Here is a 15,438-nt window from a genome sequence, read left to right as displayed (position 1 = left end):
TTTCAGGCTGAGCATTCCAGATCCTGACAACTCAGAGCAGAAATAATTCTCATTTCCCCGCTATATCTTTCACCAATGATTGTAACTCTATGACCTCTTGTTGTTGACCCACTTGGCAGAGGAAGTAGTTTTCTCTATCTACTTTATTCAAATGTCTCATCATTTTGGAAATCTCTATTAAACTACCTCTCAGCATCCCTGTTCCAAGGAGAACTAAGAACCTTTTCCAACCTCTTCTTCTAACTGAAATCCCCCATTCCCGGTAACCCTTTCCAAGACCTTTACAAAATGTGGTGAGCAACACAGTTCCAACTCAAGATGCTACATGGTTTGAAGAGCAACTTTCAAGTGATGGTGGTCCCATGCATCTGCTGTCCTAGGAGGAGATCATGGGGTTGGAAGATGCTGTCAAAGGAGACTTGATGAGTTGCTGCAGTACATCTCGTACATGGTACACATTGCTGCTAATATGTATCAGTGGTGGAGGAAGTGAATGCTGAGGAGGTAGATAGGATGCCAATCAAGTAGGCTTCTTTGTCCATGGTGTGGAGCTTGTTGAGCGTTGTTGGAGCTGTATTCATCCCAACAAGTGGAGAGTATTCCATCACACTCCTGAATTGTTCACAAACTCCACCTAAGGTCTAATCATTGACTTAAAAAACTCTAGCATGATCTATTTACATTTATACTCTATACCTCTATTCATAAACCTATATAACCCATGTTTTTTTATTAAAACTATCTTTTAGGATTTGCGTACAGGGTACCAAGATCCCTTCATTCATTTGCATATTCATGCCATTTATAGTCTACTGCCTTTCCATATTAGTCCTCCCAATGTGCATATTTCATAATTCTCCACACTAAATTCTGTCTACCATGTTTTTGCACATGTCAACATCCTGTTTACGTTACCCTGACCTCTATAGCTATTGCTTTGCCAAGCTTGATACTATCTGCAAACTTAATAAAACAGCCCAACATGTCCAATTCTAGGCTGCTGATACAAATTGAAAATGGTAACTGACCCAAAACTGATGAGTGGGAACACCATTAAAAATGACCTTCCAGTCTGAAAAACTTCCATTCACCACCATCCTCCCCGTCACTGAGTAAATCTTGTATCCATATTGTCACTTTCCCCATTATTCCATGAGCTTTCATCTTCTTAAAAACCCTCCTGTGTGGCACTTTGTTGAATGCTTTCTGAAAGTCATCATACAAAACTACTACCGCACTACTTTACATTGTTTGAGGTTAGAGGCCATTAGTGCTTACTGCCTTATGCATGATGAGAACTTGGTCAAAATCAAACCAAAGCAGTCTCAAAATCTCACAGCACAGAAGAACATTCAGCCCATTGTGCCTGTGATGGCTCTTTCAAAGAGCTTTTCAATTTGTCCCTCCCTGTAAATTTCTCCCCTATATCCAATTGGGTGGGTGTTAAAATGTTGAGGTAGATTTTACCAATGATCAGCCCCAGTGCAAAGCTTAATTTACCAAGAGGGAAAGCCAGTAAGCATGATGGGCCCAATGGCCACCATCTGCATAGTCACATGATAAATCACAAATTAAAGAACATAGATAGTGCAAACAAATTTGCAAACCTTTTATGTAAGTGTCAACTGTATCCCTCATACCTTGCTTCCCATTATTAGCTTTTTTTGTGCATGGAAGTCAGGTCCCTTCAAAATAAACATTGCTGTTTGGGATCAGAACAGACAGTGCAGTAAAAGATCAATAAAAAACTACAAATGTAATGATTCTCTCAACTACTGGCAGGAGGGTTAACTTCCTGCATCTACAGGTCAACTTTTCCAGCTTATCTTTTTAAAATAAATTGGCTCCCTCCGAGGAGTCATGTCTGATCTTCAAAAAATAATTATTCATTGGAAACAAGACTCTGATGCGCATTTCTCGGGAATGCCAGTTTGCATTAAGAAGTGAAATTGGGGTTAAAGATTTAAATGCAGCTGTTCTGAATAGGGGGAGAGAGGGGGAAAAGAGGTCAAAGTTGAAATTGTACAGACCACAGATCGTGACTGGAGGAAAGTAAAATTCGACCCTATTATCTGAAGCACAAATCTAAATTCAGAGATGCTAAAAGGGGTCTTGCCATCTCTGACAGTTCCCAGGAAGATCAGGTTGTAGCGTCACAAATACTCACACTGTGCTGTTATAGTGTCGCAAAATAGCGCGATCATCCGTCAGGCTAAAATGCTCACAAGTGACAAAAAGTGGCTTCCAGGCCATTACCTATGACACAATAACGTCTCAAAAAAGTGGGAAAAAAGATAAAGTCACACCTTCAATTACTCACAGTCAATGGGTGGAAAATCTAATGCCCATGGAAGCAGATTTAGAATGAATATAAACTCAAAGATTAAATAACTGAGAAAAACAGACTATTTTTCACCTCATTGCTCTGCCTTTCTCCCAGCTCACCACTGCCCTCCTGAAAAGTGCATCCACGATGTGCTGGGTTTTAAAGGCAGCAATGACTCTTTAGCTCTAATGAGGGCAGCACGGTGGCACAGCGGTTAGCACTGCTGCCTCACAGCACTGGGGACCCAGGTTCGATTCCAAGTCCAAAGATGTGCAGGTTAGGTTGATTGGCCATGCTAAATTGCCCCTAGTTTCGGGGGGAGTAGCAGGGTAAATATGTGGGGTTATGGGAATAGCGCCTGGATGAGATTGTTGTCGGTGCAGGCTCGATGGGCCAAATGGCCTCCTTCTGCACTGTAGGGTTTCTATGTGGTCATTTTTCAAGGAGGAAATGGGATTGAACACACTTTGCTGATGGACCTTAGAGCTGAACCCAGCCATCCAACGTACAAAGAAACATAGAAAATAGGAGCAGGAGGTGGCCATTCAGCCCCTTGAGCCTGCACCACCATTCAGTAGGAGCATGGCTGATCATCCAACTCAGTAGCTTGATCCCACCTTCTCCCCATACTGTACTTAAGAGCGAGAGTCAACTGACGGTGATCTGGAATAGGAGCCCTAGCTGATGTTTCCCTTTCTTGGTGCAGGAACACAGAGGTCAATTGTTGTACTCAATCCCTAATTGACTAATACAGTACATATCAGATGCCTAGATTATTGCCACAACATGACTGACCTATTAAGCAACTTTAACTGTTGGACAAATTAAAGATGACGTATTATGTCAAACACATCTGAGAAGCAGTGTTTTGAGATCCCCTTCGACAATACAAACAGTCCAACAAATCAAATAAATGCTGAACAAGCGCATTTAATTACTGAAAATTGACGAGCACAAATTTTTCTATCCATAATTGACATTTAAGTAGGTTTATCCTTCAACAAACATGCATTGAGCCTGCACTGACAACAATCCCACCCAGGTCCCATCCCTGTAACCCCACATATTTACCCTCCTAGTCCCCGACAATAAGGGGGAATTTATCATGGCCAATTAACCTAACCCGCAAATCTTTAGACTGTGGGAGGAAACCGGAGCACCCGGAGAAAACCCATGCAGACACGGGGAGAATGCGCAAACTCCACACAGACAGTAACCCGAGGCCGGAATTGAATCCAGGCCTCTGGCGCGGTGAGGCAGCTGTGCTAACCACTGTGCCACCCAACATATTTCATAGGAGTGTTATCAAATAAAACTTGACACAGAAAAAGAACAAAATATTAGGACAGATGAGCAAAAACTTAATCAAAGGTTTTATAACGTACTTTAAAAGGAAGAGCAAGGGATAGAAAGGACAGAAGTTTAGGGAGGGACATCTGGAATTTAAAGTCCAGGCGGCTGAAGACATGGTGGAACAATTAAAATTGGCAATGTACAATTTTCAGAACTGAAAGGAGTGCAGAAATCTCAGAGGGTGACAGAGCTTGAGTAAATTATGGAGATTGTAATAAATCGAATCAAAGATTGGGTAGGGTAAAGGCCATGGAGGGATTTGAAAACAAGAATGAGAATTTTAAAATCGAAGGAACAAATGGATGGATTTTTCAAAATGAAACCAGAAAATGCTGAAAAAAAAACATTTTGTAGAAAGGTGACCACCTCTAAGTGTTAACTATCTCCCTCCCTGCATTCAATCGGCTGAACGTTTTCCAGCATTTTCTAATCCCTCATCCCAGGATTCACAGCATTTTGCTTTTGATTTATAGATAGTTAAGTCTGCTTTTGCAAAACCAGCCAAATCATTTTTTGTGGAACATTAAACCACGTAATAATCAGACAGTCAGAAGGGGCCACACCTGAAACATTAACTTGTTCTCTCCACAGGCACTGACAGATCTGAGTATTTCCAGCAGTGTGCCTATTTATGCAGCTTCTGCCACCTACTTGCTTTTAAATGATAGCAGACTTGTCTTGTGCTGGCAGATGGATTTGAAACTATGCCAAACTATGAAAACACATTCTGAAATACAGAAGATCTGAATTTTTAAGTAAATATCCTCAAAAGTGAATGAGACCAAACTGTCACAGCCATGGTGCAACCTTTGATTTATCTGTATGTTTCTTTCCAGTGTCTCTCCAGAACATACAGGCATTTCTTGATCCTTGGATAGCAGGAGTAGGAACAATATTACCACTTCAAAAATAAAACTTCAGTCATCACCACACACACAAAAAGGATAAGGTGGATAAGTTTAAGCAGGGCTGGGAACTTTGGGGCTGCACCTTCAGCACACTGATCTGCAAGATTGGGTCACTTTGACTTTCTTTCCCATGTTTACTTCTGTTGAGTGAACTTTGCAGCCAGCTCCAGGAGAAAAGGGGGGAGGGGGGGGGAGAAAAATCACAAGTAGTGAGGTGATGCCACAAGCCGCCCACCTTGCCAAGCTGGCTGGGGTGAATACGTACCCGCAGGGAGGTGTCCCGCTTTGGTTTCCACTTTTTCCTTGGGAGGCGATGACATCCTTGCCCCTTGGCTACTTTTCGCTCACTCTCTGCTACAAAGTGGCAACGTGGCTACAACACACACAAGCAACACCTCCCCGAGCATGCGCACATCCCAATTCCTGCTTCCTCCCCATCCCGGCGTGTCATCGCCAGCGGGCGGCGTCAATGCGCAACCGCAGTGCCCTGGAACCAGGCCGTGACGTAATGGGATCTGGAAGCCGCGCTGGGAGGGGGAGGAGCAGGAATGCAAATAGGCATTGTGACGTCGCCCGCAGTCCGGCCACTTACCGGAACCCCTGGAAGGAAAGAGGCCAATCATAACATAGGACTCCGAGGGGGCGGGGAGGAGAGGGGCGGATGTTTGCACAGTGAGGTCTCAGGTACGGAGGCTGCTTTAGGTGGAGGTTGATCCAGTTACAATCATACAGTGCACAGAAGAGCGCCTTCAACGCATTGAGTCTGCACCGGTAGGGTGGCGCAGTGGTTAGCACCGCTGCCTCAAAGAGTCAGGGACACAGGTTCGATTCTGGCCTTGGGTCACTTTCTGTGTGGAGTCTGCACTTTATCCCTGTGTCTGGGTGGTTCCCAAACTTCTTTCACTGGCCGCACTTTCGGAATAAAAATTTGCTCGCGCCACACCAAATTTTTTATTGATTAAGAAATACATTCAAAAACAAAAAAAAACCCAACTCCTAGCAGTGCTTGATTCATAACATAGAACACTTTATAACATGATCATGGGACATCCAGAAAGTATAAAACAATGCTTGTTTAAACCATGTTTAAATGTTTCTTTGATTGTCCTTGAATCTTCCCGCCACACTTGCCATCCTCTCTCACCGCACCAATGTGGCGCGCCGCACCCTTTGGGAACCACTGCTCCAAAGATTAGGTGGATTAGGTAAAGGTTAAGTGGATTGGCCATACCACACTGCCAATAGTTTCAAGAAGGGCCAAATGGCCGCCTTCTGCACTTGTAGGGATTCTGTGACATGCAAGCGACACCTAATCGCATTTATCAGCACTTGACCTGTTAAAGGATGTGAGGCAACCCACCTCTACCACCCTTCCAGACTGGTACCACTCTCTGGATAAAAACGTTTTTCCTCACATCCCCCACTAAACCTCCTGTCCGTCACCTTGAACCTGTGATTCACCTTTCAAACTAAGTGGAACTTAGCTGCTGCTTATCCACTCTTCGTGCCCGTCATAACCTTGTACACCTCGATCAGGTTGCCCCTCAGTCTGCTCCAACAAAAGCAACCCAAGCCTATCCAACCTCTCTTCATTACTTAACTGTTCCATCACAGGCAGCATCCTGGTGAATCTCCTCTGCACCCCCTCCAGTGCAATCACATCCTTCTTATAATGTGGCGACCAGAACTGTACACAATACTCTAGCTGTGGCCTCACCAAAGTTCTATACAGCTCCAACATGACTTCCGTGCTTCTGTAATCTATGCCTCGATTGATAAAGGTAAGTGACCCCATATGTCTCTTTCACCACATGTCCTTCCATCTTTAGAGATCTATGGACAAACACACCCAGGTCCCTTGGTTCCACAGATCTTTCTAGTGTCAATTGTAAAAGCGCATTGAAGAGCATAGAATGGGTCAGCACAGAAGAAGGCCATTCAGCCCTGTGTCTGGGCTCTCTGTAAGTAACTCAGCTACTCTCACCGCTCTGCAATTCTTTTCTTTTTAGGTTTGAGTTCCCTCAAAGCCACAAATGCGCCTGCCTTCACCACACTCTCAAGCAGGCGGATTCCATATCCTAACACTCAGGCTTATGTAGGGTGTTAGTCTTCCAGCATTTTAACACTGCTGGTCAGAGATACAGAGAGACAACTGTCTCTCTGCAATAAAAAAAATGTTTTTCCTCAAGTCGCCTCTGGTTCTTTTGCCATTTACCTTAAAGCAACATCCTTTGGTTCAACAACTTCAGAGCATGAACACTCTTCTCCATCTTCACCCCATTTCCATTTATTTTATTTGAATTAATTTTATCTGATTTATTATCATTTTTTATTTTCATTTCTTCCAAGGTTTCATTTTTCCACTATTTTAAAATCTTGCTTTTCATCTGTTTTCCTCCCCCCCACAGTCTCCCCTCCCCTCACCCCATTACGACATCTGTTACATGTCTCAGGTTGTCCGTTGACACTCTGCTTACCTTTGTCCTGCCATTTACACATTCTGATCTCATAATGGCCGCTATTGGCACCCATCTTAGCCATGATCGCCACCATTTACATTCTCTTTGTCTTTTTATCTATCTCAAATCCCCCTCCTTATCCTAACAGTATAAACCTCATCCTATTTTCTATTGCCTTCAAGCTCTGATGAAGAGTCATCCAGATTCAAAACGTTAACTCTGTTCTCCACAGATACTCCTGCACCAATTTTCCGTGTTTCTATGATTTTGTGCTGTCTGGCTTGTTGAGATTTTCTGTTCAGCATTTTCTCTTTTTGTTTCAGATTCCAGCATCTGCAGTCATTTTCTTTTAATTTTGTCCTCTGATTCTCCACTTTCCTGCCATTTGGAACAATTTCTCCCCATCAACTCTGTCTAGGCCCCTCATGATTTTGAATATAGATAGATATATGATTTGAACAGGCTGATCCTGGATCAATTTGTTCTGTTCAGCAATCAAAAGAAGTGCAGGAGATCACCTCATCTGATTTCACCTCAGTAATTTTTTCAGATTGCATTTCTATCATTTCTCACCAATGGAAGGGTGCTAATCATATTTTTATATTGCTCGGGAACAGATCAGAAAATCCAATGTACATAAGAAGTTATCTAGACCCCAACTTTTTTGATTTTGGCATTATTGCGAGCATAAGATATTTTGCTCCAGTTGTGATTCTATTCATCCACTAGGAAGCTTTTATTAAAACAAACATTATTTTAATAACACAGCTAAAATATAACATAAAGAATTAGCATAACTTTTACCAACTGAAATACGTAAACATGACTAGGTATAATTCTTAACTGCGAGCTATCTCTATAGTTCCAATTTAAGCAACATAGAGTCATAGAGGTTTACAGCATGGAAACAGGCCCCTCCGACCAACTTGTCCATGCCGCCCTTTTTTTCAATCCCCTAAGCTAATCCCAATTGCCTGCAATTGGCCCATATCCCTCTATACCCATCTTACCCATGTAACTGTCTAAATGCTTTTTAAAAGACAAAATTGTACCCGCCTCTACTACTACCTCTGGCAGCTTGTTCCAGACACTCACCACCCTCTGTGTGAAAAAATTGCCCCTCTGGACATTTTTGTATCTCTCCCCTCTCACCTTAAACTTATGCCCTCTAGTTTTAGACTCCCCTACCTTTGGGAAAAGATATTGACTATCTACCTTGTCTATGCCCCTCATTATTTCATAGACCTCCATAAGATCATCCTTCAGCCTTTAACGCTCCAGAGAAAAAAGTCCCAGTCTATCCAGCCTCTCCTTATAACTCAAACCATCAAGTCCCAGTAGAATCCTAGTAAATCTTTTCTGCACTCTTTCTAGTTTAATAATATCTTTTCTATAATAGGGTGACCAGAACTGTACACAGTATTCCATGTGTGGCCTTACCAATGTCTTGTACAACTTCAACAAGACGTCCCAACTCCTGTATTCAATGTTCTGACCAATGAAACCAAGCATGCTGAATGCCTTCTTCACCACTCTGTCCACCTGTGACTCCACTTTCAAGGAGCTATGAACATGTACCCCTAGATCTCTTTGTTCTGTAATTTTCCCCAATGCCCTACCATTAACTGAGTAAATCCTGCCCTGGTTCAATCTACCAAAATGCACCACCTCGCATTTATCTAAATTAAACTCCATTTGCCATTTGTCAGCCCACTGGCCCAATTGATCAAGATCCCGTTGCAATCGGAGCTAACTTTCTTCACTGTACACATTGCCACCAATCTTGGTGTCATCTGCAAACATGCCTCCTATATTCTCATCCAAATCATTAATATAAATGACAAATAACAGTGGACCCAGCACTGATCCCTGAGGCACACTGCTGGTCACAGGCCTCCAGTTTGAAAAACAACCCTCTACAACCACCTTCTGTCAAGAAGTCAATTTTGTATCCATTTAGCTACCTCATCCTGGATCCCGTGAGATTTAACCTTATGCAACAACCTACCATGCAGTACCTTGTCAAAGGCCTTGCTAAAGTCCATGTAGACAACATCAACTGCACTGCCCTCATCTACCTTCTTAGTTACCCCTTCAAAAAATTCTATCAAATTTGTGAGACATGATTTTCCACTCACAAAGCCATGCTGACTGTCCCTAATCAGTCCTTGCGTCTCTAAATGCCTGTAGATCCTGTCTCTCAAACTACCTTCCAACAACTTACCTACCACAGATGTGAGGCTCATTGGCCTGTAGTTCCCAGACTTTTCCCTGCAACCCTTTTTAAACAAAGGCACGATATTTGCCACTCTCCAATCTTCAGGCACCTCACCCGTGACTATCGATGATTCAAATATCTCTACTAGGGGACCCGCAATTTCCTCCCTAGCATCCCACAATGTCCTGGGATACACTTAATCAGGTCCCGGGGATTTATCTACCTTGATGCGCTTTAAGACTTCCAGCACCTCTTTCTCTGTAATATGTACACTCCTTAAGACATCACTATTTATTTCCCCATGTTCCCTATCATCCATGCTTTTCTCAACAGTAAATACTGATGAGAAATATTCATTTAGGATCTCACCCATCTCTTGTGGATCCGCATATAGATGATCTTGTTGATCCTTAAGAGGCCCTACTCTTTCCCTTGTTACTCTTTTGCCCTTTATGTATTTGTAGAAGCTCTTTGGATTCTCCTTTGCTTTATCTGCCAAAACAATTTCGTGTCCCCTTTTTGCCCTCCTGATTTCTCTCTTAACTCTACTCCTACACCCCCTATACTCTTCAAGGGATTCACTTGATCTCAGCTGTCTATGCGTGTTATGTGCCTCCTTCTTCTTCTTGACCAGGGCCTCAATGTCCCCACAGATGTAAACCCCTCTTCAGAATCAGTTAGCAAAAACATACAGGCTTGTGTAGGTGCTAGCCCTCGAGCATTTTATCACCTCTGGTCAGAGATACAGTGAGACACTTTTTTGATTTTGGCATTATTGCGAACATAAGGTACTTTGCTCCAGTTGTGATTCTATTGATCCAATGGGAAGCTTTTATTAAAACAAACTTTATTTTGACAACAGTTAAAATATAAGACAAAGAATTATCATAACTTTTACCAATTGAAATACTTAAACATGACAAGGTATCATTCTTAACTGCTAGCTATCTCTATAGTTCCAATTTAAGCAATATCCCCACAGATGTAAACCCTTCTTCAGAATCAGTTAGCAAAAACACACAGGCTTATGTAGGGTGCTAGTCTTCGAGGCTTTTATCACCTCTGGTCAGAGATACAGAGTCTACTGTCTACTGACTTTTTTTTATTCGTTCATGGGATTTGGGTGTCGCAGGCTGGACCAGCATTTATTGCCCGTCCCTGGGTGCATTTAAGAGTCAAGCACATTGCCCTGGATCTGGAGTCACATGTAGAGCCAGACCAGGCAAGGACTGCAGATTTCCTTCCCTAAAGGACATTAGTGAACCAGGGAAAAGGCTGGAACATCTCAGCAGGTCTGGCAGCATCTGTAAGGAAAAAGAGCTGACGTTTCGAGTCCAGATGACCCTTTGTCAAAGCATCAGATGGGTTTTTCCGACAATCAACAATGGTTTCATGGTTATCATTAGACTTTTAATTCCAGATCTTCTTTATTGAATTCAAATTTCACCAGCTGCTGTGGTGGGATTTGTACCTGTTGTTCCCAGGGTAATCTAGTATCCAGATTATTGATGGCATACCACTATGCCACCACCTCCCCTTAAAGGCAACAGCCTCCAGAGAAAGATCTATGTTCAAACAGCAGAACTCCAGATTAAGAGACCTATTTTCTGGCAGGTGCCAGCCTCCAATCTCCCAAGAGATTCAGACAGACAGAGCTACTGCACTTAAAGATTCAAAACAACAACTGGGTGCTTGTTTCTTTCTGTAAGCCTAGCCCCTCCCAGTCACATGATTTTCCAGTCAATCAACCTAAACAAACCCTACTCTGAGAACTCCAGGGGAAAACACTAAAATAACAAAACTGCAATAGCCCAGACTGAAACAACACTCAAACAATTAGGATCAATTATGCTTCTGCATGCTCAGCACGTGGGTTGCCGGTTGTAGACAAAGTGTCACTGGGTAAATAGAACAGTGCACGCTGGACACCGCAGGGGCTGGAGTGTATAATCAATCCCTTTAATCACATTTTAGTTTGATGTTTTAAGTTTCCTTTCTACTTGGCCCTTTGTTTTGGGCAGTTCCCTTTTTGGAGACTGTCCCTTTTTGATTTATCCCTCAGTTAATTTGATTTAGTTTAATTGTTTTGCCAAAATTATTGACTTCTAAACGAAAATCCTTCACAAGAAACATGACACAAATACATTTATTAAAGACACAGTATTGTCACAATATATATCAGAAAGGAAATGTTTGCAGGGACATGGAGAAAGAGATGGTGGAACTTAGTCTACTTAATAGTTCATTCAGTGAGCTAGCACAGGAAGCCTAGCAAAATGGTCACATTCTACACTGTATGAATCTAGGATTTAATCCCCCGGTTATCAAATTTCCAAGTCATTGGTGTCCCACTCTAGTTGCCAACTATCCATTTCTCTTGTGCAGCCTTATATCATCCAGCTTGCCGAAAAAACTAATTAAATCCATAACATTTATACTCACACTTGAATTGCCTTCTAATCCAGCGCTGGAACACCAACCCTAACAAATCTGAACTTATTGCCTTACATAAAGTTTAAAGTTTATTTATTAGTGTCACAAGTAGGCTTACATTAACACTGCAATGAAGTTACTGTGAAAATCCCCTATTCCGCACACTCCGGCGGCTATTTGGGTACACTGAGGGAGAATTTTAGCATAGCCAGTGTACCTAACCAGCACTTCTTTCTTTGATTTGATTTATTATTGTCACATGTATTAACATACAATGAAAAGTTTTGTTTCTGGTGCTCTATACAGACAAAGCATACCGTTCATAGAGAAGGACAGGAGAGGGTGCAGAATGTAGTGTTACAGTCATAGCTAGGGTATAGAGAAAGATCACCTTAATGCAGGGTAGGTCCATTCAAAAGTTTGATGGCAGCAGGGAAGAAGCGGTCTCTTGGACTGTGGGAGGGAACGGGAGCACCGGAAGGAAACCCACGCAGACATGGGGAGAACGTGCAAACTCCACGTGGACAGTGACCCAAGCCAGGAATCGAACCCAGGTCCTTGGTGCTGTGAGGTAGCAACTCTAACCATGATGGTTTACATTTAAATAATGCTCTGCATTTACCTTTCCTATACTTTTAAATGTCTCACTTGTTGACCACCATGGCATTGCATAAAGGGAGTCAAAAGCAATTTTCAGTTGGTGAGGTGAGCTGATGACTGCACCAGGACACACAGATGTAATTCAGCCATCATTTAAAAATTATACATACTGTTCTTATTTTTATAGTGCACAATCAATTCCTGTATCAAGAAGAAACCATAGCGTTAAGGCAGATAGATAGACGGTAGATAGATAGAAGGATAGAAGGTAGACAGAATGGATAGGGAGAAATTATTCCTACTCACAAAAGGATCAAGAGTGAGAGGACACGGATTTAAAGTGACTTGCAAAAGAAGCAAATTTGACATGAGAACAAACTTTTTCATACAAGTGGTTTGGGTTTGGAATGCACTGCCTTGAAGTCTGGTGGAGGCAGGTTCAACTGAGGCATTGTAGGGGGCAATAGATAATTACTTGAATAGAAACAATGTGCAGGAGTCCGGGGAAAAGGCAGGGAGGAATGGTACTAAGTTGCAATGCTCATTGGAGAGTCCTTGCAGACTCAATGGGCCAAATGGCCTCCTTCTGCACCTTAACAATTCTGTGATTCTGTGAAATGACAGAGAAGTTTAAAATCTTGAAGGGGTGGATAGAAACAGACTATCCCCAATGGTTGAGTGCAGTGGCCGAGATTGAAAAAAAAAGATTTAAAAAATGTCAGAGATTGAGCATATTGGATCGGAGAAACTTTCTGTACTAACAGTCATAACTGTGAAGTTAGTATTTGATTTGTCTTTACCCCTCTGGGCTTTCAGCTGCCTACGCTCTGAGCTCTGGAATTCCCTCCCTAAACTTCCCACCACCACCTCTCCTCCTTTAAGAATCTCCACTTCAACTTAAGCATTTGCTCAATTCTCATATTGTCTCCTGTGACTCAGTGTCACTTTATGTCTGATTACATTCCTTTAAATGACATTTTAAAGGCAGTATATAAATTTAAGTTGTTGTTGAAGCAAGACATTGTCAACATTTAAAAAAAGATGATCTAGGCGATTGAAGGAAAGGGATGTGGCAACAGGGACCCCGATCGCTGTTAATGTAGAGGGTAATGTAGAGGGACTAGTCTGGGCTGAATAACCTGTTAGCACTTTATAAAAATCTCTAACCATTCCATGTCTAATGAAAATGTTGAACTAAACTTGTTGTGATATAATTACTTTCTCCTGCCAGTCACTTGGAGAGGTTCCAATTACAGAATGGCAAGTTTACATAAGCAATTTCCATAATGGTAAATTGTCTGGAAGAGCAGACAGTGGTAACATTAATAACGTTGCAATTGTAAGATTTCTAAGATGACTGGATGGATGTATTTTCATGAGATGTTGGGTGGAATTTTCTCATTTTTTGTCTAAGAGTCAACTCAAGCAGGAAAGGCGGAGTGTAGCCCGCAGGACTGGTGAACTTTTGCACCATATTTTGAAATACTTAGACAAACAAATTCAAGGAGCTGGGTCCCACTACGTCAATGCAGGCAGCAACAATCTCGGCTCTTGACAGATCAGGGTGTCTTTATAAATCAGATAAAAATATAAAAGGAACGCCCCCTCCCCTCCCCTCCCCTCTCCTCCCCCCATACCCCCATTGAATTATAGAATCCCTACAGTGTAGAAGGAGGCCATTCGACTCATCGAGTCTGCACCGACCACAATCCCACCCAGGCCCTATTCCTGTAACCCCACATATTTACCCCGCTAATCCCCCTGACACTAGGGTAAATTTAGCATGGCCAATCAACCTACCCCACACATCTTTGGAGTGTGGGAGGAAACTGCAGCACCTGGAGAAAACCCACGCAGTCACGGGGAGAATGTGCAAACTCCGCACAGACAGTGACCTGAGGCCGGAATTGAACCCGGGTCCCTGGCACTGTGAGGCAGCAGTGCTAACCACTGTGCCACCATGCCACCCTAAATTGGACATGGAGCCCTCAGTAACCCACCCCCCCCCCCCCCCCCCCCCACCCCCTGCCCCCACCGGCAATGCTTCCTGGCGGATTTTGTTTCATTGAGAGAAAATGATAAGGTAGAAAAACAATTGTGTGTCCTCACACTTCGAATGTTAGAAGGCTGGGGAGAAGCAACAACAGGATTAAAGATTAAAGATTGAAGTGCCAGTGCAGGAAGGTTTTAAAAAGAGGTTTATCAGATCAGAGAAGGGTGAAGTTCCAGACAGTATCTGGCATATTTGAAAAGAGGAATGCTTTGCAGTACAGTTGGGTCATTTGAAAAAAAATACATCAAGTCAACGGTCTCCAGATTAAAATGTAACACTGAGAGGACAATAAAACAATATATAAGGAGCCTCGAGTGACTAGTGCCTGCAAGAGAAATGGAAGGTCAATGAGAATCCATGGGTACTTTCACTGAAGAAAATAAATCAAGGAGTTCCTTTGTCGAGCATTTTCAGTACTTTGTACACGCAAACAAAATTGCAGATGAGTTGCTTGTATCAGTTTTTCTTTGCATAATCGGATGGAAATCCTTCAATTTGCTCCAAAGTTTGCTTCATCCAAAAAAGACAGGAAGCAAAACTTAGATGACTTGACAAAAGAAGAGCATTGCTCACCAAAGCCATTAATCATCGGTTCAGGTTCCATCAAAGGAATCAAACGGAAAGCAAAAGTGTTGCTCAGTTTGTGGCAACCTTTAAAAAGCTGGCACAACATTGTGAGTTTGGTGAGTCAATGGAAGATTCTCTTCCAGATCATTCAGTTTGTGGTCTCCCAAAATGAGGCTATCCAAAGAAGTGGCTTACTGAATACACTTTGACTCTAAAGACAGCAGTAGAAATCCCAGTGTTGATGGAACTGGCTGTTAAAGACGCTTCACAATTTGATGCATGGGCAGCACGATAGCAGAGTGCCTCACAGCTCCAGGGACCCGGGTTCGATTCCCGGCTTGGGTCACTGTCTGTGTGGAGGTTGCATGTTCTCCCCATGTCTGCATGGGTTTCTTCTGGGTGCTCTGGTTTCCACCCACAGTCCAAAAGACATGCTGGTTAGGTCCATTGGCCATGCTAAATTCTCCTTTAGTGTACCCGAACAGGCGCCCGAGTGTGGCGACTAGGGGATTTTCACAGTA

The 15,438-nt window shown here is 42.7% G+C and overlaps 1 protein-coding gene across 1 annotated transcript in view; it reads right to left on the bottom strand.

The window, feature by feature from the left end:
• Positions 1-5,023, bottom strand: part of dap (death-associated protein) — a 65,321-nt gene extending 60,298 nt beyond the window's left edge. The window contains exon 1 of the mRNA XM_078229064.1: positions 4,853-5,023. Within this exon, the coding sequence (XP_078085190.1) occupies positions 4,853-4,907 (55 nt within the window). The 5' untranslated portion in view covers positions 4,908-5,023. The remainder of the gene's footprint in view (positions 1-4,852) is intronic.
• Positions 5,024-15,438: the final 10,415 nt, after the last annotated feature.

This window comes from Mustelus asterias, chromosome 2 (genome assembly GCF_964213995.1).
Source record: "Mustelus asterias chromosome 2, sMusAst1.hap1.1, whole genome shotgun sequence".
In the NCBI taxonomy this organism is placed as follows: domain Eukaryota; kingdom Metazoa; phylum Chordata; class Chondrichthyes; order Carcharhiniformes; family Triakidae; genus Mustelus; species Mustelus asterias.
The sequence above is the reverse complement of the archived record's forward strand: the minus strand, read 5'-3'. Positions and strand labels throughout refer to the sequence as shown.